Source organism: Puma concolor, chromosome B4 (genome assembly GCF_028749965.1).
Source record: "Puma concolor isolate L17-30 chromosome B4, mPumCon1.1.hap2, whole genome shotgun sequence".
NCBI classification, from domain to species: domain Eukaryota; kingdom Metazoa; phylum Chordata; class Mammalia; order Carnivora; family Felidae; genus Puma; species Puma concolor.
In genome coordinates this window covers 117,351,208-117,375,411 of record NC_141673.1, presented here as the reverse complement: position 1 = coordinate 117,375,411, position 24,204 = coordinate 117,351,208, and the positions used below count along the sequence as shown (strand labels likewise).

The 24,204-nt window shown below is 38.1% G+C and overlaps 1 protein-coding gene across 6 annotated transcripts in view; it reads right to left on the bottom strand.

The window, feature by feature from the left end:
• MPP7 (MAGUK p55 scaffold protein 7) overlaps positions 1 to 24,204 on the bottom strand; it is a 293,878-nt gene that overhangs the window by 97,578 nt on the left and 172,096 nt on the right. For 3 of the 6 annotated variants that reach the window (XM_086714672.1, XM_086714676.1, XM_086714671.1), the window contains exons 4-6: positions 23,578 to 23,655; positions 20,873 to 20,953; positions 10,362 to 10,493 (exon numbers count right to left, since the gene is read on the bottom strand). The exons of 1 other annotated variant lie outside the window; for it this stretch is intronic. In XM_086714672.1, the coding sequence (XP_086570798.1) occupies positions 10,362 to 10,493; positions 20,873 to 20,953; positions 23,578 to 23,655 (291 nt within the window). The remainder of the gene's footprint in view (positions 1 to 10,361; positions 10,494 to 20,872; positions 20,954 to 23,577; positions 23,656 to 24,204) is intronic. 2 more of the 6 variants (XM_086714674.1, XM_086714675.1) reach the window with 2 other exon arrangements.

The following is a 24,204-nucleotide window of genomic DNA, read 5'->3' as shown; positions in this document are numbered from 1 at the left end:
ATTTCTGATTTTACAACACCATTGTGGGTGGAGAAGATGCTTGATATTTCATCTTCCTGAATTCACTAAGTTTTGTGACCGAACATGTAATCTATCCTGGAGAATGTTCCATGTGCACTTGAGAAGAACGTGTATTCTATTCTTTTTGGAATGAATGTTCTGTACATATTAAGTCCATCTGGTCTAATGTGTTGTTCAAAGCCACTGTTTCCTCATGGATTTTGTTTGGATAATACCCACTGATGTAAGTGGGGTGTTGTAAGTCCCCTACTAGTATTGCTGACAATTTCTCCCTGTTAATCTTTGCTTTATATATCTTGGTGCCTCTATGTTGGATACATATATATTTATAAATGTTATGCCTTCTTGTTGGATTGACTGTTTTTCATTATGTAATGCCCTTTTTTCCTATTACTATAAGTCTTTATTTTAAAGTCTATTTTGTCAGCTATAAGTATAGCTACACCAGCTTTTTGTTTCCATTTGCATGGAATATCTTTCTCCATTCTTTCACTCTCAGTTTATGTGTGTCCTTCCTTCTGAAGTCAGTCTCTCATAGGCAGCATACAGATGTGTCTTGGTTTTTTTTTTTTTTTTTTATCCATACAACCACTCTGTGTCTTTTGACTGGAAGGTTTAGTCCACGTACATTTAAAGTAATTAGTGATAGGTACATACTTGCTACCTTTTGTTAATTGCTTTCTGGCTATTTTCAGAGTTCCTCTCTATTCCTTTCTTCTTTTCTCTCTCTTCTTTTTTACATTGCATTTAGATTCCTTTCTCATTTCCCTTTGTGTATTTACTGTAAGTTTTGCCTGGTGGTTACCGTGAAGTTCACCTAGAACTTCCTGTGTATATAATGGTCTGTTTTGACAGCAACTTGAACATACTCTGAAACTTTACGTTTTTTCTTCCTGCCTCCCATGTTTTATATTTATGTCACACTTTACACCTTTTTATTTTGTGCCTCCTTTAATTATTGTAGTTTTTATTATTTATTTTATTGTAGTTAATTTTATTGTTTTTGTATCTTAACCTTTACACTTGCCTTATTAATGATTGATCCACTACCTTTACTATATATTTACTTTTCCAGCAACATTTTTACTTTCCTATGCTTTCTTTTTATTACTTAATGCCATTTCTTTTCAGTTTAGAGAAGTCCCTTTAACATTAATTATAAAGCCAGTTTAGTGACGATGAACAACTTCTGCTTTTGCTTATACATAAAACTCTTAATCCCTCCTTCAAATGTGAGTACTAAACTTACCAGTAGAAACTTCTAGGTTGGAAGTTTTTTCCATCCAGCACTTTGGATATGTCATGCCACTCTCTTCTGGTCTGCAAAGTTTTTTCAGAAATATCTGCTGATATCCTTATGAGGTTTCCCTTGATATAAGAAGTTGTTTTTCTCTTGTAGCTTTTAAGATTCTTTCACCATTTTATTTATAATGTGTCCTGATACGGATTTCTTTGGGTTCTTCTTATTTGGAACTATCTGGGCTTCATGGACCTGTAGGTCCATTTTCTTCTCTAGATTAGAAAAGTGTTCAGCCATTATTTCTTGACATAAGTTTTCTGGCCCTGTTTTCTACATGGACCCCTATAATGTGAATGTTATTCTATTTGATATTGATTCAAACATTCTTTAAGTTACTTTTTTTTTTTTTTCTCTTTTCTTTTGGCTGCTCTGTGTGGGTGAGTCCTATTGCTTTTTCTTCCAGCTTGCTGATCTGATCTTTGGCTTCATCCAGTCTGAACTGCTCTAGGGTATTTTCCAGTTCTGTATTCTTCAGCTCTGTAACTCCTGTCGGGAATTTTGTTATATTTTCTTTGTTGAGGATCTCACCGTGTCCATCCAATCTTCTTGAGTTCAGTGAGCATCTTTATGACCATTACTTTGAATACTTTACCAGATATATTGCTTATCTCTATGGCATTAATGCCCCTGTCTCATATTTTATCTTCTTTTGTTTGGAACACTTTCCTCTGTCTCCTCATTTTGCCTGACTCTCTGTGCTCATTTCTATCAATCACCTCTCCTAGTATTGAAGCAGTGACCTTTCAAAGGAGAGTCATGTGGAGCCCAGAAGTTCAATCCATTCTAACCAGAGCTAGGTGCTCAAGAAGCATCCCATGTGTGGTATGTTACGAACCTGTTTGCTGTAGCAGGGCTACGTCTGCGATGCAAGAATGTATCAGACTGGTGCCCAGCCGGCTGTGATGCATGGCTGCACTGAGTGGCACAGGCTGCACTGTGGCCAAGGGGTGGGCGGGACTACTGTCTGGCCCAGCTGTTACGCACAATCACAGTGTGGGGACTGGCAGGGTTCCTGGCTGGGCACACCCCTCAGCTCTAGCAGATTAGAGAAAAAGTTCCAAAATGACTCCCACCTTCACCACCTTTAACAAAGTAGATGCAGTCACAAACATGGCACCGTCATATTTGTCGTATTTGTGACTCCGTCCCTGGGGAAAGTTCCAAAAGTTTCCCGCCTCGCTGGCAAGCACTTTAAGATCAGTAAGTGGGTCTCCTTCGCATATGGTCTAAGGTGCTTTTCAAATTGGAGTTTTTGTGTTGGGTCCTGGGGTGAGTGAGTCTGCACACGAGCCCTTAAGAGCAGGCTCTCCCTTCCCTACAGTTCTATGATTTTCCTGCACATGATCCCTACTGGTTTTCAAAGCCTGGCATTTAGGGGGCTCATCTCTTTCATGCAGGATTTAAGGGGCTGGTTGCCTGGTCTGGAGCACAAACCCCTCACTCCAGGAAAACTTCTGTATTTTTGAGATCCTCCTTGACTGTGGATCACTGCACCTACCGTGGTGTGTGTGTGTGTTGTTTTTTGTTTTTCTTGCAAGTTGGTGTCTCTGCCTCTCCTATCCAATGCTGTCCTTTTTGTCCTTTATCATAGAGGCTCTGTTCATCCAGTTTTCTAGTCTTTTTCAAATTATTCTATTAATTCTATTAATTAATTATTCTATTTCAAATTATTCTATATGGAGTTGTGTATTTCCCTTACCATGGGAAGGAAGGAGTTCAGAATCTTCCTACACCACCACCTTGAATCCAAGTCTCTTCTCATCCATATTTTATAGATGAGAAAACAATCACAAATGGCTATGATCTAAGATCAGAAAATTAGCGTACAGTGAAGTCAGGACCTATCTAAGGCAAACTGATCAGAATGCTGTTTTTAGTCTTAACTATTCGATATTGCTTACCCTATATCTTTAACCTTTTATTCACAAATTATAAGTTCACTGCCCTTGCATTAGCTTATCTACGATGGACATCATCAATTCCCTCCTTCTCTGTATGCGCATATGCCCTATTCCCATACCAACTGGTGAAAATGGTCCTAAGGCATGTAAGCCTATAGGAGGGCTTGCAGCTGCCAGCTGGGCCTCTTGAAATACTTGCTCTGTGGGAAGTCAGACACCATGTAAGAAATCATTACTGCCATGCTGTGAGGAGGCCCACCCAGCCAAGTGGAGAGGTCATCTGGAAAGAGATGTCTGATCAGTCCCCATTTTTCCGGCCATCCCAATCCAGGCATCAGTCATAGGAATGAAGTTCACAGATGACCCCAGCCTTAGCCACCACCTAACTGAACATATGAGGGACTCTACTTAAGAACCACCCAACTGAGCCTATCAACCTCTAAAACTATGATATATAATGTTGTATAGCCACAAAATTTGGGGGTGGTTTGTAACACAGAATTAGGTAATTGGAGTAAGCCTCTTGCTTCACTATGAATTATACTATTTTTCAATATAGGACCATCCAGTTTGTTGTGCTTAATGCTAGTCCTTGTGACTTATTCCGTGATAAAATGAAGCTGACAAATGTTTACTGAGCGCCTACTCTGTGCCAGGTTCTAAGGGCATGTAATGTATTGGTGAAAAAAACTAAGCATTTCTGCCCCCTCATGGAACTTACATCTAACAAGAAAGAAAGACAATAAACAAACGATGAAATAATTAGACATATAGTATGTTAGAAAGTGGCTACTACTGTGGGTATGAGAGCGGCAGGGAAGACAATGTAAAGACACAGGCTTCAATGAGAAGATGAAATCTGAGTAAAGAAAGATAAAAAGGAAACGAAGGAGTTAGCCAAAGAGAAAGAATAGATGAAAACAGTACAGAAGTGCTAGGATGAGGCCGTAAATGGAATGCAGTGATCAAGGAAGAGCAAAAAAGCCAATGTGGCTGGAGTAAGGTAAAAGGGGAGAAGCAGCAGGAAGTGAGAGTAGATGGCATCAGGGAGCCAGATCATGTAGAACTTTGTAGATTATATCGTGGGGGCTCTGGATTTTATTCTGAAAGAAACAAGGAGAAGCTGAACAGCGTGAGTGAGTGTCATAATCTAAAAGGTTCACTCCACCTACTGTGTTAAGAAAAGAGTGCAGGAATGCAAGGGCTAAAGCAAGGAAACAAATTGGGGGTTGTTAAACTAATCCGGGGGAAAGATGAAGGAGGCTTGGATCTGACTGGCAGGAGGTGAAGTGATGAACAGTCTGGATATATTATTGGTACAGCCAAAAGGATTCCCAAAGGACTGGAGAGGGTACATGAAAGAAGAAAGGTATCAAAGACTGACTCTGGTTTTTGGCGGAGCAATTAGGAAGATGGGATTGTAATCAACTGAGAGGAGGAATCCTAGGAGGGGAATGAATTTGGGGACAAAGATCAGTTTACTTTCGGACACGTGAAGACAGAGATGTCTATTCGACATTCCAGTGGAGATATCAAGTACACAGATGGACATACAAATTTAAAGCTCAGAAAAAAAGATCTGGAAGAAAAATCGACTTGGGAGTCACTGACACACAGATGATTTTTAAAGGCAGGGGCTGGATGAAATCACTTCTAGAATGTGTAAAGAATAGCACTGCCACACTGAAGGGTTACTCTGTTACAGACACAAACCTTGAAACAGGGGTGCCTGCTACCTGCTGACTCTACCTATCCCCGGAGGGTGAACTATGGACCCTGAGAAATGATCTCCCACTTTCTACATGATGCTAGCCCTTGACTCAACCTTCGTTTTGATCCCTTCATTCTTGAAGATTTCTGCTTCCATCTTTCTTTCCAAACTCCTATTACCACAATTCTTTGAGGTATTCTTAGTGGAACGTACTTGCGTGAAAAGAAGATCAAAACTCATTAAAATAGAACACATTACATGCCATTTTGTACAAAAGTCTACAGTCCTATGGCACAGATAGCACAAGGAAAATAAAGTTGTATCTAATGTTTTAGCACTTACATATTTCCTTATGTAATTATTTTGAATTTATTCTATGTGATTTTGACCCAAAAAATAGAGTATAGAGAACTTTGGGTTAGATTGAGAAGTTAAAATTCTGGTTACGTTTGTCTTGCTACTGCTGTAAAATGGTTTATAAAAGAGGACCTGATGAGCCCATGCTATCATGATGTCTCCATAAAAAATGCATGTCCTACAATACTGCCAATATTCTAAGACCTCCTTAAGCAGGTAGCGCTGTTGATTCCAGATTGAACCTTTGAAATCAAAGTGGTTTCAAGCATCATCTACCAAACATTTGCATCAAGAACATCTGAGACATTTAAAAAATCTAGATTCCCAGGTCCCACCTGAAACTTACTGATGCAGACTCTCTGGGGGTAGAGGTGGTGAAGTTTGTGTTTTAAGTAAGCACCTCAGGTAATTCTTAGGATACCAAAGTTGGAGCAGCACTGTTCTAAAAGAAGCAAGAAGGACAACCCATACAAGAAACTGAAAATTAAGATCATAATCCACTCACTCACTAAGTGAAGGTCACTTTCTTAAAGGGTGCCTAAAAAATAATATTTATTATTAATTATTTCTGCATAAAACAGATACAAATTGTTCCAAATTCATGGGGAGGGAGGATAGCTCTGCTCCCTGCATCCTGACCATTGTTTTTCTCTCCTTCTCTCAATTCATTTATCCATCCCTCCCCTTAAACTATCACCATCTCACCTTTCCATTGCAAACACCTACATGATCTGTGCTCACTGCCTCTTTTCCCTGGAAATGGTCCTCTCCAACAACCGTCATCGAGAGCTTCTACGTATCATTCTATACAACATTTATATAGTGCTTGCATAATGCATACAAAGCATTTCAAGTACATTATATGCTATTTGACGTTCAAAACACTCTTGAAGAGGCAGATCTCCTGATTTTCAAACAAGAAGCCTCAGCCTGTGAGATTAACTGACTTGGTCCTGCAAGGATATAGAGCAAAGAAGGGACACCAGAGTACCTCCCACTTAGGTCCTCTAATCCAAGCCTGGTGTTTATTTCACCACATATGCCTCAATCTAACAGACAAAAGTAAACTCTTAAATCATATGGATAAACTAACCCCCCTTCATTGTTAAATCTTATAGCCTTTACTCTGGAATCATTTGCCAAAAATTTCCTGACGATCCAATCACTAGAATTTTACTTCAGCATTGCTTCTCGCGTCTTAACTATTTCTGACTCTTACCACTTGGATTCATTCTCCTAAGGATGCCTTAGATTCAATCTTCTCTCGGCTTCCGCTTCTCCCCCACTTTCTACCCCTTTGGTAGTTGTGGCTTTTCCAAGAACCTCTCCAAAATGACAAGTGACATTTGACAAATGTAAAATGACAAGTTTGTTGAAAATAACCATTTCCTACTTTTCTGAGTAGTACATTTTTTTAAACCTTAAATGTACTCACCCAAGAATCCTACTTTACCTTTATAACTGTCAAACTAAAAATAATACACTAATTATCATTTGGATGAAATAAAGTTCAAGATAAGTAATTCTCCTCACTTGATTTCATATTCCAAGGTTGAAATGACATCTGAAATCTTAATACTCTTCTCAGAAATCCTAACAAATAATTTGGGAATTTCTTCGTCCCATGTAGATGTTGTTGTCTATATGAAGTTTTTTATTTTTATTTTTTTTAAATACAGTTCCTTGAACAAGAAACACACAATTGTGGCTCAGAAGGAAGACAAAGGACAAGTAACTACAGTAATTTTTTAAAGTAAAATAACTTCAAAGTACTTGAAATTGCTTTAGATTGCCTTAAACATAAAAATAATATAAAACATAAACCTAGTTTAGAGAAGTTAACTGCATATGCTTGGGGACAAAAACTTTTATTAATTTACTTTTAAATAATGGAAAAATGAATATGACAACTTTTAATTCATGTAAAATAGGCAAAGAGCAGAATAAAAATTATGGATCCAAATGAAACAGCATTAAAATTTTTAAACACCCAACATTTGAGATGAAGTAGAAAGGAAAGTTGCTTTCAAGTATATTACAAAGTTGTCAAATTAAACCATGGTACATGAATAAGGAACTGAACAATTCCAAGAAATGCTGAAGATAGCCCCTGCATATACAAATATTACAAATCCGGAAAACATCCCCATGCTTAAGAGAAATAATTTTTAAACAAATTAACAATTCAACCAATTTTTAAATTTACCTGGTTCCCTTTCCTAAATCTCTAGCCTCTTCCTAGCACCTGCCGAGCCCCACAGGCTCCAAATAATCATAAGGAAACTTGAAATTTTTACTCCCATGCATTTCCTTCTATTCTTGCTACCTGAATGCATGGTACTTCTCCTCACCTAAGTAACAACGTTGTGGGTATTTTGTACTCCCTCTCTTCTCTTGCACTGTGTATGTAAAAATTTGCCTGGTCTGATCAACTCTAACTTGCCATTTACCCCAGTTCAGATTCTCCTCTTAAATATTCTATATTATATAAACTTGGACAAAAGAGAGCTAACAAAGGATGATGATGTCAAAGTTAGATCTAATTATTTAAGCTGTGACATGCTTACTAGCTATAAAGCATGTGATATACTCAGTAACAAAGGATGATAACACAACTGTAGGTTATTTTCTATACCTCATTCGCGACTGCTTTTTAAATTGAAACTAATTTGCAGCAGGTCCAGTTAAAACTTAAAAAATCTCAATGCAGTGCATGCCTAATTGCTTTGACAAACATTTTGAACATGTTCTTTGATCAAGAGAGGCTCAGGACATAAACATTGCTGGTGGTGCTTTAAATGTTAGCCCATGAAGCCAACACACCAAAAGCCACTGCCCCTGGGAAAACTACAACTGATCAAAGAAATTATTCCTAATGAATTCCTGAACTCCTCAAGATGGTCAGCCTTTCGGTTATCCAAGTGCCTGAAGTTGTCAAAACAAAACAAAAAAATGTATTTATCGAGGGATGCACAGAAGCCACCAAGAATTAGTCACTGTATGGTGATAGACCCTGAGAAAGATCTTTCTACATCCAAAATGCATGCCATCTATCCTTGCTAAGTATATCACCTTCTATTTAATAAATACCAAGAGACATTACAGAGTTATAAACCACATATTAAAGGCACAAACTTATAATGTACATTAAATAATCTTAACCAGGAATACAGGGAGCCCGAGGACATCCATGGGCGGGCATCAGGGTCTCAATAAATTCCTTTGTATCACATCAAATCTATCTGTGTGTTTTTTCTGGGTAGGAGTATCCAGTGTAGTTATCAATGTACCAAAGTTGCCCTTAAACAAAACAACATGAAAAAAACCTATAAGGGAAAAGTAGACAGACAAAATATGGTGTAGAAGAAAAAAACTAGTATTTGCAGGTAAAGGGCCCGGACCTCCATTCTACCACTCATTAGCTGTAATACTTAAGTAAGTTCCTTCACTTCTTTGCGTATCCGTTTCCTAGTCTATAAAAATGGAAAAAGAGATACCAACTATGAGGATAAATGTAACATATGTAAAGTACTTCACACAGTGCCCAGCAAGTATTGCATTATCCCCTGCTATTTGCTTTAAGAATACCAAAATGTCTCAATTAGGAAAAAAATGGGCCCCAACACATTTAAATTTTTTTTCAACGTTTTTTTTTTTTTATTTTTTTTATTTTTTTTTATTTTTTGGGACAGAGAGAGACAGAGCATGAACGGGGGAGGGGCAGAGAGAGAGGGAGACACAGAATCGGAAACAGGCTCCAGGCTCCGAGCCATCAGCCCAGAGCCCGACGCGGGGCTCGAACTCACGGACCGCGAGATCATGACCTGGCTGAAGTCGGACGCTTAACCGACTGCGCCACCCAGGCGCCCCCCAACACATTTAAAATCAACTGCTAGACAGTGGAATTTATTTTTCTTCTGAATGCAGTTTCAGCAAAATATGGAGACACTCTGTACTGCTATCCTACTGCTGCCATGACAAATGTGCCACACAAATTTTGTGACACAGATTTGTTACCTTACAGTTCTGGAGACAGGAGGGCCAAAATGAGGGTCCTGAAGCTAAAGTCAAGGTGTCAGCAAGGCTGTGTTCCCCCTGGAGGATCTAGGAGAGAATCTGATCCTCCCCTTTTCCAGTTTCCAGAAGCTTCTGGCATTCCGTGGCTCATGGCAACATCACACCAACCTTTGCTTTTATCATCACGTCTCCTTTTTGTAACTCTGATGTGCTGCCCTTCCCACTTCAGTAAAAACCTTTGTGATGACAAGGGGCCCACCAGATAACCCAGGATAATCTTCCCATCTCACGATCCTTACCAAATCTTGACAAGTCCCTCTGCTATTTAAAGTAGTATTTCACGGGTTCTGAAGATTAGTACATGACATCATTGGGCATGGTGGGGAACACCATTCTGCTCACCACAGACCCCCTGATGCAATTTGACATTGTATAAATTCCGGTGCTAAAATAAATAGGTACATTTACAGTTTTCTATGTTTATTTATTTTTGAGAGAGAGAGAGTGAGGGAGGGCCAGAAAGAGAGAGGGACAGAGGATCCAAAGTGGGATTTGCGCTGACAGCAGAGAGCCCAGTGCGGGGCTCAAACTCACAAACTGTGAGATGAGGACCTGAGCCGAAGTCAGACACTTAACCGACTGAGCCACCCAGGCACCCCTACATTAACATTTTGAAATAAAAGGCATTTGATTAATTTCTCCTTTACTTTAAAATAAATCAGCTTTCTAGAAAAGCCAGAGCAATTATTTTTAGTTGCACCGTTTAGTCTTAAATCAGCTGTGACTAGCTCATGGTATGCTTTCTTTTACAAAGGTCAACATCACATTTTACAAATTATTGCTCTAACCAATAAAATGCTGCTGTTTTATTTGGCTTTTTTTTTTCATTTTTCTAAATACTGTTTTTTAGACATGTATGCTGTATTTATTTTAAAGCTTAAAAACACAGAAAAATTATGTTATAAAGAGAGGAATAAATGGTGTGGCCCCATCAGATTTGGTTTTATCATGGTACCTACTCATGTCTGAGCATAAACCGTATACCAAAACTCACCAATGGTTCTCTATTTTTGACCAGACGAATGATTTTTACGGAATCTTCCTCATCATCGATATCATCAGGCATAGGAGGTAATACCGGATCGTAATTCTTCTGAGCCACAGTATCGTGTACAGAGAGCAAAGCCTATCAAAGTCAGAATTTGGGGGGGAAAAATCAATCAAATATAAAATCCCAAACACATCAAGCTATAAAGAAAATCAAACTGGGGTTACAGTGTTGACATAACAATGGTCATAGGCAACTACTTGAAAAAGAGCATCTTAGGAACGGGAGTACATACAGCAGCCAACAGCAGCTCTGCTTAGCTGCCTACCCTCATGGAGGACAAGATCAGCATCAAAGTACTCTCACCTGGGACGCCTGGGTGGCTCAGTCGGTTGAGCATCCGACTTCAGCTCAGGTCATGATCTCACAGTCTGTGAGTTCGAGCCCCGCGTCGGGCTCTGTGCTGACAGCTCAGAGCCTGGAGCCTGTTTCAGATTCTGTGTCTCCCCCTCTCTGCCCCTTCCCCGCCATGCTCTGTCTCTGTCTCTCAAATATGAATAAACGTTAAAAAAATTTTTTTAAAAAAAAGTACTCTCACCTGTATATTCTCTGGTTCATCCTTATAAGGGTGGCAGCTGGGGACAGGGGTGGGGGCTTAGTACTTTGGCTAGGAGGGAGAAAATGAGGCCACAGGTACATTGTCAATGAGCCAGTAGGAGTCTGAGAAAACTGTATTTTTCCCTTCCTACTGTTAGCAGCAAACACAAAAGGAACTGACCAATGCAATTTACTTTTATTCTTCTCCTGTTTTCTCACCTTTTCATTTGTTGTGTAACAGGTTAACTAATATGTGTATAAAAGAATAACATAGGGGTGCCTGGGTGGCTCAGTTGGTTAAGTGTCCGGCTTCGGCTCAGGTCATGATCTCGTGGTCCGTGAGTTCAAGCCCTGCGTCAGGCCCTGTGCTGGCAGCTCAGAGCCTGGAGCCTCCTTCGGATTCTGTGTTTCCCTCTCTCTCTGACCCTCCCCTGCTCATGGTCTGTCTCTCTCACTCTCAAAAATGAATAAATGTTAAAAAAAATTTTTTTTAAAGAATAAAATAAAAGTTTTCCTAGGCATTACTGTCATGGTGGCTAAAACTCCACAAAATACAGTCACATTGTCATTCTGGACCAAAGACCAGAAAAACACTCAAATCTTGACATGTCACTACTATTTTAGGAGAGTAGGTTTTAGACTTTTAACGAACTTGTTCTCTATCACCACCACCACAATCCATAAATTACTCTAGCCAGAAGCCTAGAAATCATCCTTGAAACAAATCTCTCCTCCACCCTACACTCCTCAACACCCAATCTATATTCTGTTAAATCTACTTGCAAAATATATCCTAAAATGTGTTCTATTCTCTCAGCTCTTAGAGCAGACACTGGCAAACTATGCCATCTGTTTTTGTAAATGAAATGTTACTGTGACATGTTCTTCATTCATTTATGTATTGTTTATAGCTGCCGTCATGTTACAAGAACAAAAACTGAGTGGAAGCAAGAGACCGTTTTTATAGGAAAAGTTGGGGGATACCTGATCTAGCTCATTGATGTCGTTGTGTTTTACCTGGAGAATTGCAATAGCCTCTCAATGGTCCAGGTGCATTCACCTATGGTCCATTTTTCCAAGTATGTATATTTCACATTTTCTATGCCTTCGGGGGACATTTAGAATGATTTCCGTTCTTGGCTATTATAAATAGTGCTACTATTAATATTTCCTATCTTTTGATGCATGCACGTGTGTGCACACACACGCACACACACACACAATATGGGTTAAGCATAGCTTGCCCTTGAACAACATCGGTTTGAATCGCATGGGTCCATTTATATGTGGATATTTTTTGATAAATACAGTATTATAAATGTATTTTATTTTCCTCATAATTTTCTTAACATTTTCTTTTCTCTAGTTTATTGGAAGAATACAGTATATAATACATATAACACACAAAATATTTTGCTGTTGGTAAGGCTTCTAAGCAACAGTTGGCTATCAGTAGTTAAATTCTGGGGAGTCAAAAGTTACACACAAGTTCACAAATTTCTAACATGTAGGGAGTCAGTGACCCTAGTCCCTGCATTGTTCAAAGGTCAAGTATATTTGAGAAAGAAAAGTCTGGGTCATGGGTTCTAAGTATATTCAACATTACCAGATAAGAGACAGTTTTTCAAAGTGCTTGTCCCAACTGTACTCTTACCAACAGCTTAAGTGAGTTCTAGTTGTATCAAATGATCCCCAACATTTTACATTAGTAATTTCAATCTCACCATTCTGGATGCATAATGGTATCTTCTTATGGTTGGAATTCCATTTTTCTTATAACTAATGAAATCTGTTTTTGTAAGATGCCTGTTCAAGATCCTCACACATTTTTCTATTCCATCTGTCTTTTTCTTACTGTTTTGTAAGAATTCTTTATAACATACTGGACCCAAGCCTTTGTTGATTACATATGCGGCAAATGTATTCTCATGTTTGGTAGCTTCCCTTTCCCTTTCTTATTAGGGTTTTTTGACTAACAAGGAATCCAAATTTTAACGAGCCTAATTAATGTTTTTTCCTTGGGGGCTGGTGCTTTTTGCATCTGACCTGAGTTTCAAAGTAAAAGTATAAACAGCATCAAGATGAAGAAATATCTGAAGAGACAATGGCTGAAATTTTTGACAAGTAATGAGAGATGGAGTCTGAAGAGTCAGGAGACCCAATGTATCCATCAGGAAGCAGGAACAATAAAAAGAAATGCAAGATTCGATACATCATAGTGAAACTACAGCACACCAAAGACTGAAGAGAGAAGACCTGAAGAACATCAGAAAGGAAACACAAACAAAATGACTGAGAGATGACTGATTGGCAACAGTGGAAACTAGAAGCCAGTTAAAATATCTGGAAAATGCTTAGAAAAAATAACAGCCAGCCCAAAATTGTGTATTTAGGAAAAGCATCATTCAAGAATGAGGATGAGAGCCAAGTTGAAGTTATTAAGAACTCCACTAGAAAATAACTAAAAAACAGAAAACTTAAAAAAAAAAAGACGAAACAATGGTTTTGGAAAACACTGGACCCAAACAATGAAGGACAGTGATCACCGGAAGACAGGAAACAAATGTGAGCCTCTTAAGCCCAGAGTTTGCTGGCTGTGTTGGGGGGAGAAGGCCCTGGGTAGAACCCACTGGTCTTCCTAAGTTGAGACAACAAAGCTGGGAACACTGGGAGGATGAGAGACTAAAGTTCTCAAGGTCTCAAGAGTATGAAAGAGAAGACAGCGGGATGGACACAGGGCTCCGGAGATCTTCAGTAGGTCCCCCCTGAATCCTTAGCCAAGGCATACATACAAAAAAACAAACAAACAAAAACAAAACAAAACAAAACAAAAAACCAAAAAACTACCAGAAAGGATTAGAGCAGTGGTTATCAGTAGAGAACAATTTTACTCCCCAGTAGCCACTTAGTAATGTCTGGAGACATTTTGGGTTGTCTCAGTGTGGGGGATGCTACTGCCATCTAGTGCACAGAGGTCAGGGATGCACCTAAACATCTGACAGCACACAGGATGGTCCCCTGCCCTCTCCTGCCATCCCTTCCCCCAATAATTTTCCACCCCCAAATGTCAATAGTTCCAAGTTTAAAAAACTCTGCCTTGCAGAGAACAACTGGCAAAGCTCACACAGGGCAGGAAGAACTCCTGTTTCCATCAGGGGAAAAAGGCTTGGCATATGCAGGGCACTGAGGATAGTGAAGAGAGGAATACTGTCTTAATAGTGGTAAATAGCCCAAAATTAAACACAGCTAAGATCTCACCCAACAAAGCTTAAAAAGCAAGACTCTGAAGAATCAACATGTTCCCAAGTAACTTAATTATATAACAGAAAAAAAAAACTCAAGAATATTATCTATAAAAGTATAAAAACATTGAGCATCAAACAAAGTAAAACTCATACTGACTGGGAGTCAATCAATTACTAACAAAAGTTATCAGGCATATGAAGACAGAAGGAAATACTACTTATAATGAAGAAAAACAATGCTATAGAACTAAACCCTGAAAATTACACAGATGATAGAGTTATATGGAACCAAATCCTGAAATTACACAAATAGACTTCAGACAAGGGAAGGAAAACAATTACTATCACTGTATTCCAAATGCTTAAAAAGGTAGATGAAAGACTGAAAACTGAGACTTGCAATATACAAGAAAGATTAAAATCAAACTTCTAGAGATAAAAGATACAATGTATGTACTTTAAAAAAGTACAGTGAATGAGATTAACACTTGTAGTTAAAGCAATTTATCAACTATCAACAATGAAACAACACAAAGAGAAGACATAGTGAAAAATTATGAACGGAACATTATTGAGCCATGGGACAACTTATATACACCTAACTGGCATCTCCAAAGAAAGGAGAAGTGCTAAAAAAAAATATCTAAAGAAATATGGTAGAAAATATTCCAAATGTGATGGGGTAAAAAAAAGCCTCTATCTGTATCTAAGCACAAAAAGCATAAAAAAAATAACACTGTATTGCTTAAAACCAGTGAGAAAGAAAAAAAATCTTAAAATCAGCCAAGAGAAAAAAGTTAATAATGACAACACACTTCAGAAACGTGAGCCACAAGATAAAAGAGCAACATCTTTAAAATACTCAGAAACCGCCAACCGAAAATTCTATACCTAGCAAAAATATCTTTGAGAAAAGAAGAGATATTGAAGAGTTTTTAAACACATACAGAGGCTGAAGGAATGTATCACCAGAAGACTTGCATTACAAGAAATGGTACAGGAAGTCCTTCAGACAGGAAGATAGGAATGACAGTAGATGGGAATATGGGTTTATAAAGAGTTGAATGAAGAACATCAGAAATGTCCATTATCTGGGTATCTATGGTAACTATCCTGCACATAATTAAGACTAATAGAGATCACTAATAAACATCTTCTAAAATAAAATGATTATTATGGTTGATAGGCAATATTAGTAACACCAGCTATGTATTTTTTCCTCTTTAGCTTTTCATCTCCATGTCTGGATTCCAAGATTTACAAATACTGAGTTCCTAATTTTTAATAGCTTTGCTTTACAAGTATTTTTGGTTAGCCAACATTTTTATTCTGAACTAAAAGTAACTTTGTATTCTATTTTCCTGTTTTTTAACTGTGGTGACTTTATTCTTCAATATACAGATTGTCCTTTTGAAAGGCAACACACCTAAATAAGAAAATTGTATTTCCATATGCCATAATCACCCAATCACAACTGATGGGTTTACCTGTTGTTCAGAAGAATATGCAGGAAATTGAACACTAGGCCTTCTAACCCATCAGGCACACAGGCTCTCACTGCTTTGGACCCCCTGGAGTCAATTGTATGTTCAAAGTACCTGTCAGGTCCACAGAATTAAGTGTCTAACTCATAAGAATGAGAAACACTGATTTATTCCTCCAGAAGGAAGCTTAACTTGTCCCTTTTGCATGCTTTAATGAAGTCTCATCCATTCTACATGCTCAGGCAATGAGTAATTTCTGGTAAGGACATGTTTTGGAAAGCTAAAAATTTCAACAAATCTTCTTATTTTATTGCCTTTTTAAAACCCACCAAATTTCCCCCAACTTCCCTAAATTATAATACCATGCTCTAGTGATGATGTCACTTCACTGTTTTATCAAAAAATGAGCCTCTGAATGAGGACTTGGAGAGGTGGATTTGCCTATAATGTGGCCATGCAATGCCTAGGAGTGGATCTTATTTATTAATGACTCTCTGCCTCCTGGGAAAAAAAGTCGCCGTAGAGATCCATATCCCTTCAGAGGAGTGCCCCCAAAGGCCACCACTATTGCTCTTGCCCACCCCATCACCACAGGAAGCTCCCACATCCTATCGCTTCTATTGAGGCCTTGTGCTATTCACTATACCACTTCCCTGTTCTCACCATCTGTTGTTTCTTTGATGCTTCGTTACTTGAAGATTTGGACAGTAAGACTGTATCTTGTAACCACTACTGAGTAATAAGAGTAATTATTATTTATTGTTCGTATGTGGCAACTGACTGATTCAGAGATTTCAAGACTGGGTATAATCTTTACATCTTTGACAGCCTTCATGTGAGACAACTGTTACAAAATGACAAGTCATTTCCTAACTATTGGAGACTCCAGGGCAACAAGCTGTACAGGAAAAGTACTGACATATATTCCAGCAGTGATCAATTAGCAAAAATGAAAAAGAACATTAATTGCACAGGGCTTGCAAGGGCATGGAGCAAAGGACCTTCTCACGTGTGAGGCCGGCAATGTACGCTGAGAGGACCTGTCCAGGTCATTGCTAAGGACAACTGGCAATCACTACTGAAATTTCAAATATACACACGTTTTAACCCAACAATTTGTATCCCCAATAAAATTCTGAAATATACAAGAGATGTGCATTATAGTGCTGTTTAAATAGCAAAAAAACAAAAAAACAAAAAAAAAACAAAAAAAAAAACCATATCCACCTCTAAGAGAGAAGTTAGATAACTGTTACTCCAAACAGAAGTCCACAAAATATCAAAATGTTAAAAGTGCACAGAACAAAAAGTAGTGCACTCTATTTATAATGGGAAAATATGTATGTAATATTTCTGAATGCAAAAAAGGAAAATTAATGCAGCCAGTGGACAGGAGCTATTCCTGAAAGGTCACACAGTTCACGGACAAAACAAAAAGTCACTAAACATACGGCATGATGCTCATCTTCACTAACGGAGAATGGAAATAGGAACTTCTACTTTCTTCAAGGTTTGAATTAGAAATGCAAGTACATAGTCTCAAAAAATGTCCTATTTTTAAGTCTTCATCAAGTCCCTTGTAAAAAGGAAAATTAGAGTCAAAGTAATAAGTTATCACACCTTATTAAAGACCAATGTAAATTATTTACATAAATAAACAATTTCTTCTAACCTCATTCATGGATTTGTTTTTTGTACTTTTCCTGTGTGTGGGTGTCTATCTGTCCCTCTGTTCCTGAGGTTATTAAGGTTTCTTCTTGATCCCATGATTATGGTCCAAATTTTTATACTCAAATCTTTAATCTAGTTGGAATTCACTATGTATTACATTATATATAATACACATTAGATATATATTTTTTCCCCCAATAATCAACCAGTTGTGCCAATACCACGTACTGAAGCTACATCCAGTTCCACCCATCCCCCACTGCCATCCCCTCACATCCTTCACTAAGGCCATAATCGTGCTTCACCTGGATTACTTCCTCAGGCTCACAGCTGGCCTTCCTCCATTCAGCATTCCACTTCTCCCACCCTAATCCCCTTCCACTCTGAGAACCTGTCCACGAAAGCGACTGTGTCGCCTGCCTGTTTAAATCCTTTCAGTGGCTTTCCAACTGCTCTTAGGATGACACCCAAACTTTTTAAGATGCTCACAGTAAGGGTGGCCATGTTAATTTATCATCTAAAGAAGGAAACAAAAGAATGAGAAGGAGGCTATTAATAATCATGCTGGGACCACAGGCACAAACCAGACTTCCTGGGCAAACCAGGACATATATGCCCCCCCCCCCCCACCGCCCCCTGCCACTCAAAGGATCCCCTGTCTAGCTCTGAACTCCCCTCTGCCACAAGCTACTGCTCAACCACACTGAACTTATTTTGTGTCTTCAAACTTGACAAGTTACTTGATGGGATTTCATACGCTATTCACCTTATTTAAAACATCAGTTTTCACATCCCCCCCCCCCACCCCCCGACTCATCTCTCACTCCTTTTCCTTTTTTTGGTGACCTCGAAGCCAATCTTCAGGGCTCAACTTCTATGTCACTTCCTCTGCAAAGTTCTCTTGAGCCCCCTCCCCACTTCCCAAATTTCGATTTACCACCCCTCTCCTCTGTGTTCCACAGTATTTCTATGCATCCTTTTACCCAACATTTCTCCTGTCAGCTGCATTAGCCTTCATGTACCTTCTGCAAGTTCTATCTACAGGGCTTGGCACAGAGTAGGCATGGGACATTTGAGAACGAATGAATGAAGATCTGACTCTGGCAACATTATAAATAATCAGAGAAAGTTTTAAAACTTTTCAAAAAAGAGCTGGCAAATCTGTAGGACACACATAGTATCCTTCTCATAGTGGCTATATATTTGGTTGTATATATCCGCGTCTGTTTATAAACATCATTATTGCTTTGGAGGTACACCTCAGGCTTCTTTTCACTACTGTGCACTAAGTATTTTAAATGGAACAGCCATCTTTAGCAAATAATTATTTCTCTTAACCACTAAAAAATTAAAAACAGTATTCAAATTAACATCTGGGAGTTACATTTTTCATTTTTCATATTTAAAACTGTCAGTTCAACTTATAATTCAGGGACACCTGTCATATTCTACTGTACCTTGCTTCTGCTTTGAAAAAAAGACAAGGAAATATTTTAGTTTACTAAACAACTTCTTACAGTAATTACCTATAAAAAGTGAAATTCAAATTGATGGTAGTTAATATAAATGATTTCAAAGAAATCAATGTTAAATGTTAGGTCAAAATGGGACGGAAGATTTTTTCCCAAGACTGGCTAACTAGAAATTGTCATTGTCAATCGTGACGTCATGTGTCTGCAATCTTACCCACTTCCTACACATAACTTCCTGAAAATACACCTTTCAATCTGACTTCCCACCCATTCTTTTACCACATGGCTATATAATTACAAAAAGTTTTAAAAGTCTTCATCTAAAATATTTTCACCATAACAAAGTTTCAATATCCAATTATAAGGCTGTAGCCAATGGTGCTGAATACCATCTAAAATCATACCTCCCTCTCAAGGCAAATACCAGTTTCCATCCAGTATAATATTTTATTAACTATTCCATTCCAAACACTCTTGAATATCAAGTCATGTTGTTGGTTTTTGTCAGAAACATTCTTCTTTGATTTCTAATACTCAAACCAGGATAACACTCTCAAGTAGGAGTTTAACAAGCCTTCCATTGCTAACCTCACCATTTTCTGGTTCAATATTAAATTCTCATGTGTACTCTGAGACCAAATGAAGACATTTTCAGAAAATTCTCTACCTATGAATCTCTTACTCTGAGCTCTTCACCTTTCTGAACACTGTGTCTTTAATTTCCTTATTCTTTCAGAACTAAAATTCAATCTCCTCTGTACCAGTACAAGTCAATGACTCCAAATTACTAATCAGGGTCCATTTATTTTTAACAATATGTTCATGTATTTATTTTACTTACAGGGATTAGGAATTATGGCTTGTGCATGTTTTCACTTCATCTTTTATTTAATACTATCTTTTTTGACTACCAATTTAAGACCATTATAGCACAGTTCCACAGGAGATTTTTCAAGGAAGGCAAAAACCAATTTTGGTATCTATGCAGAAATATTCATTTGACAGCCTACGTATGCTTAATAGAAACTATCGTAAGATAAACAATAGATAGATAATAGAAATTGTCATTCTCATCACATTGTCCATACGTAATTTTCACTCATGGAAAAATACTTCACATGTAATTGCAGGAGTATCAAGTCCAAAATGTACACGTTATGGGATTTAGTGCATTAACGACCTTCGAATTAACAGGAAGATTTTTAAATGACTTCTGTTGACCAACCACCCTTGAAGGAAAGATAACTGATACGGCTGGAAAGAAAATCGCAGGGAAGGGGTGAAATACATAAAGGAGATTCAGAGGTACGATCTTCCAGTTATAAACTAATAAGATGCAGGAATGTCGTAGACCACAGGGGGAATACAGTCAATAATAATGTAGCAATTTTGTATCATGACAGATGATAACTAGACTAATTACAGTGACCATTTTATAATATATATAAATATCAGAACATGATGTTGTACACCTAAAACTAATGCAATATTGTTATGTCAATTATTCTTCAATTAAAAAATGGTAGGGAGAACTGAAATCTGCCTACCAATATTTTCCTAATATTTTATACTGGAAAACTGCTCTGCTCTGTAAGATGGTAGCATATATTAAAACATGAATCAGGGGAGAGAGAGAGGAGATGGGGACGACGGCGAAGGGAGGGAAGAGGAAAGCAAAAATGATCCTATAGGAAAATAGACATTGTTGTCAAATATACTGGAATACCATCAAGTAGCCAAGTAAAATGAACCTGAACAAAACCACTAATAGGCTCTGTATTCGGTACTCTTACCTTCATTTAATGAGAAATTGACCTTGAAGTGACATTACATTCACCAACTTAAACCCTGAGCTTCCCAATTAAAGTATTTTGTAGTTGGTCACATTATCATCAAAAGCTCAACTCTTTGTCCTTAATGGAATTTAGATTATTAAAATGCTGGGCACCATTTGAAAAGATATTTACTGAAAATTGATGCTCGAAACAAAATTCATCTGAAGTCTCAGAAAGTGGCTCTTCTGGAAGATATTTATTACATGTCCTCACCTTCACATTGGGTTTTGACAGCAGTTTCAACAGCTCTCTGATCTCACTGTTTAATGGCTTGTTCTGAAGCTCTTCGGCCAGCTGCAAGGGAGATCACATGGACAGAGAGAGCATTTAGTAAGAGCACTGTGTAGCTCCATGTGTGACAAATGAGAATCTATCTTGCCACTTTCCAGTGATTAAGGAAAAGTCAGCATGAAAGAAAACAGACGATCAATCACTGCTCCTCTTTTTAGGCCCTTGATAGCCCAGGTCCCAGCCCGGGATCTTGGCTGAGAGTATAACTAAAAAAAATCCTATCAGCCAGATCACCTTCTGATTTATTGCAATGAGGGCAAATCCCAGCACTTCATCTTAAGGAATGGTCTTTTGCATGCAAACAAAGGACCACTTGTAAAAAGGACTGGATCAGGCTTTGACATGATTTTTTAAAAGAGAGAGAAAGGAAGAAAAAGAAAAAAATGAAAAAAAAACGGTTCTGAATGAGGTGGTGAAACCCACAGGGTTTCCAAAAACCCACAGTAGCTTGCTGTTTAGAGCTGAAGTGAAAAAGAACTAGAATGTCTCTAATAGAGCAAATGGTCTGAAACTTTTATTATGTTTACCTACACAGACTAAGAAGTCCGTTAAATGGGAACCAGGCTAATCATAAAATGACTTACAATAGGTTGACAAGTACTCTGGTACCAAAAATGCTGACTGTATTCTACTATAATGATCCAGAATGCCCGTAGATGATTCTAGCTAAAGAAAGGGTTAGAACGTTGAACCTGTCTCATGTTCTTCATTTAGAGATGTTCCTATCAACATTCTGTTCCATTTCAGGTATGGTAAGGATCATATATTTTCGAAAGAAGAAAAGCAAGAACAAATAGAAAAAAAAAATTACAGGGGTGCTGGGGTGGCTCAGTTGGTTAAGTATCTGACTTCTGATTTCGGCTCAAGTCACGATCTCATGGTTTGTGAGGTTGGAGCCCTGCATCGGGCTCTGCACGGACAGAGCAGAGCCTGCTTGAGATTCTCTCTCTCTCTCCCTCTACCCTTCCCTCTCTCTCTTAAATAAACATTAAAAGAAAGAAATTTAAAAAAAGAAAAAAAATTGTGAAATACTCAGTAAAGAATTCAAAATATGTACATATATTTTCATTTAAAAACCGTTCTTAAGATATTGCATGAAATTTCTTTTTGTTTCCACCAAGGTTTTTAAAAAGAGCTGTTCTTATCTCTGGAAAAGGACTTTTCTCTAAAAGAAGGGCATAATATAAATTATACACAAAAAATAAAATCTGATAAAATTGATAAATTCACTGGTTACATTTCAAAAAGTGATTTTACTTTTCCAAGGTAACATTTTTGTCAAGTTAAAATAATTCTTAGAAATAATCGCTAACTTACAAAAAGGCATAAAAGGCTCTTTGCATGCCTTAGTCACTTTTTTAAAATTTAAATATATTGCTGGGATGAATTAGAAAATGCTACATTTTACTGTATAAGTCTCTAATTTTTTTTAAAAGCAATACTGTAATATGATTGGTCCTCAATCACATTGGATATCAACAAATATTTCCCCAAACCCTCAAGAGTCAATGTCTTTAAGGTGCTTTTTAAGACTTCCTCAAGTGGCAACTACAGCTCACAGCTGTAGAATTCTATCTACACCTTCACTTCAAAAATTTTGGTTCTACGATGCACAGGAGTGAGTCGCCTCATAAAACACATACACTGAAACATCCCGATAATTTGTAATCTCTGGATAAACCTGGAAGGGAGCCTGGGGACTCACCAGGCAGCAAACATCTGAGAGATTTATTACATATGCTTTATTATCTAAATTAGGAGATAAAATATATATAAGAAAATCAACCTCGGAAGGTGGTTGGTTTTCTTAAATTATACTTATGGCCCTGATATTTTACTCAAGTGAACTACTGCTTGTTTTATCACAACAAAGTAAAAAGTTTAAAAGGCAACAGGTAAGTTAACAGGACATCACTAAAACGAGCCTTCACACGCAACCGATTTCTTGTGCAGCTTTGGTGTCTTATAGTTTATCCAGGTGCGCTCTCAATTCATCCGAGTTTGAAAGTTAACAGTAAGAAACAGCAAGTTAGCTCCCTTCCCCAGATCGAAAATAAAATTATAGCCACAGGAAATTAACTACTCCATCAATGCCAACTGCTTCTAAAATTTATTTTTTGGTTATGAAGGTAATTTGGAAAGGTCTAATATCCATAAATCATTACTATGCTTTATAATCCATTTTAAAAACAATCCTGTCTTTTTATGTATTTCATATGCCTCATTCCTATACGAGTGTCTGTCATTTTTTTAGCACTGTCAGCAATAGACATATCTCATTTGTCTTTATTTCTCCAAAGCATTCCTCCTGCCTGTGACTTTTCTCAGAACGCTAATAGCTGACAGCTTCTCTCTCCCCGGAGAGTTCGAGCCTAAAATTTCTGTTACGTAGTTACCAAGGCAGAACAAGATGGTATCTCCAATGCAAAATTTTTAGAGCAGGAGAGTGAATGAAAATCAGCATAATATCAGCATAAGCTCTGTGATGACAGGACTTTTGGAAACGTTTGCAGCTTCTTCTGGTTTTCGCTCATTGGATCACACGCGTCTGTCTGCACCGGGATGAGCTCTGTCCCGGCCAGGCCCGAGGGAGCCATGTCCCAGGGAGCTCAGGAAGGCACACTTACATCATCGGCCAAGACCGCTGCGCCGTGGAGGATGGGCATGGGGTTCTGCTTCTCATAGTAGTGGAGTTTTTCATGAATCTGGAAGAAAAACAAGTGAGTATAAGTTCACCTGCTGGCAAACAGGAAGATACTGTAAGATTTTTATCTCCGCCAAGAAAACTGATGCGCTCGACTCTCTAAACAAAAACTGTATGTTTCGATAAACCTAGAGATGACAGGTATGTGGGCATCATTCATCTCTGGTCCAGTGTTTCTAACATGAGGTCAAATGGGGGAAAAATCGTTATCAAATAGGACTCACAGAAAAGCTAAACCTTAGTTTTTCCCCCGAATAATTGTTAGTTTTATAAAATCTGTAATTTCTAAAACATATTGCTTCAATACCTAAGTATTGGTTGTAATTTATATTCCTGCTAAAAACATAAATTATGATTAAAACAAAGTGATAAGCTGGCAGCTACATCCTGCCAGGCTGGTTTGTGATAACCACGAAGAGCGAGGGGGCTGGCACTGTGTGGGCCAGTGGTCAGCACTCTGGGAACGCCTTTCTGAGCATGCTGTTCCTTTGAGTCTTTTTCCCCCCCAATTGTCAGCGTCTCCCCTGCCCAGGGTCAAACTTCTAAGAAA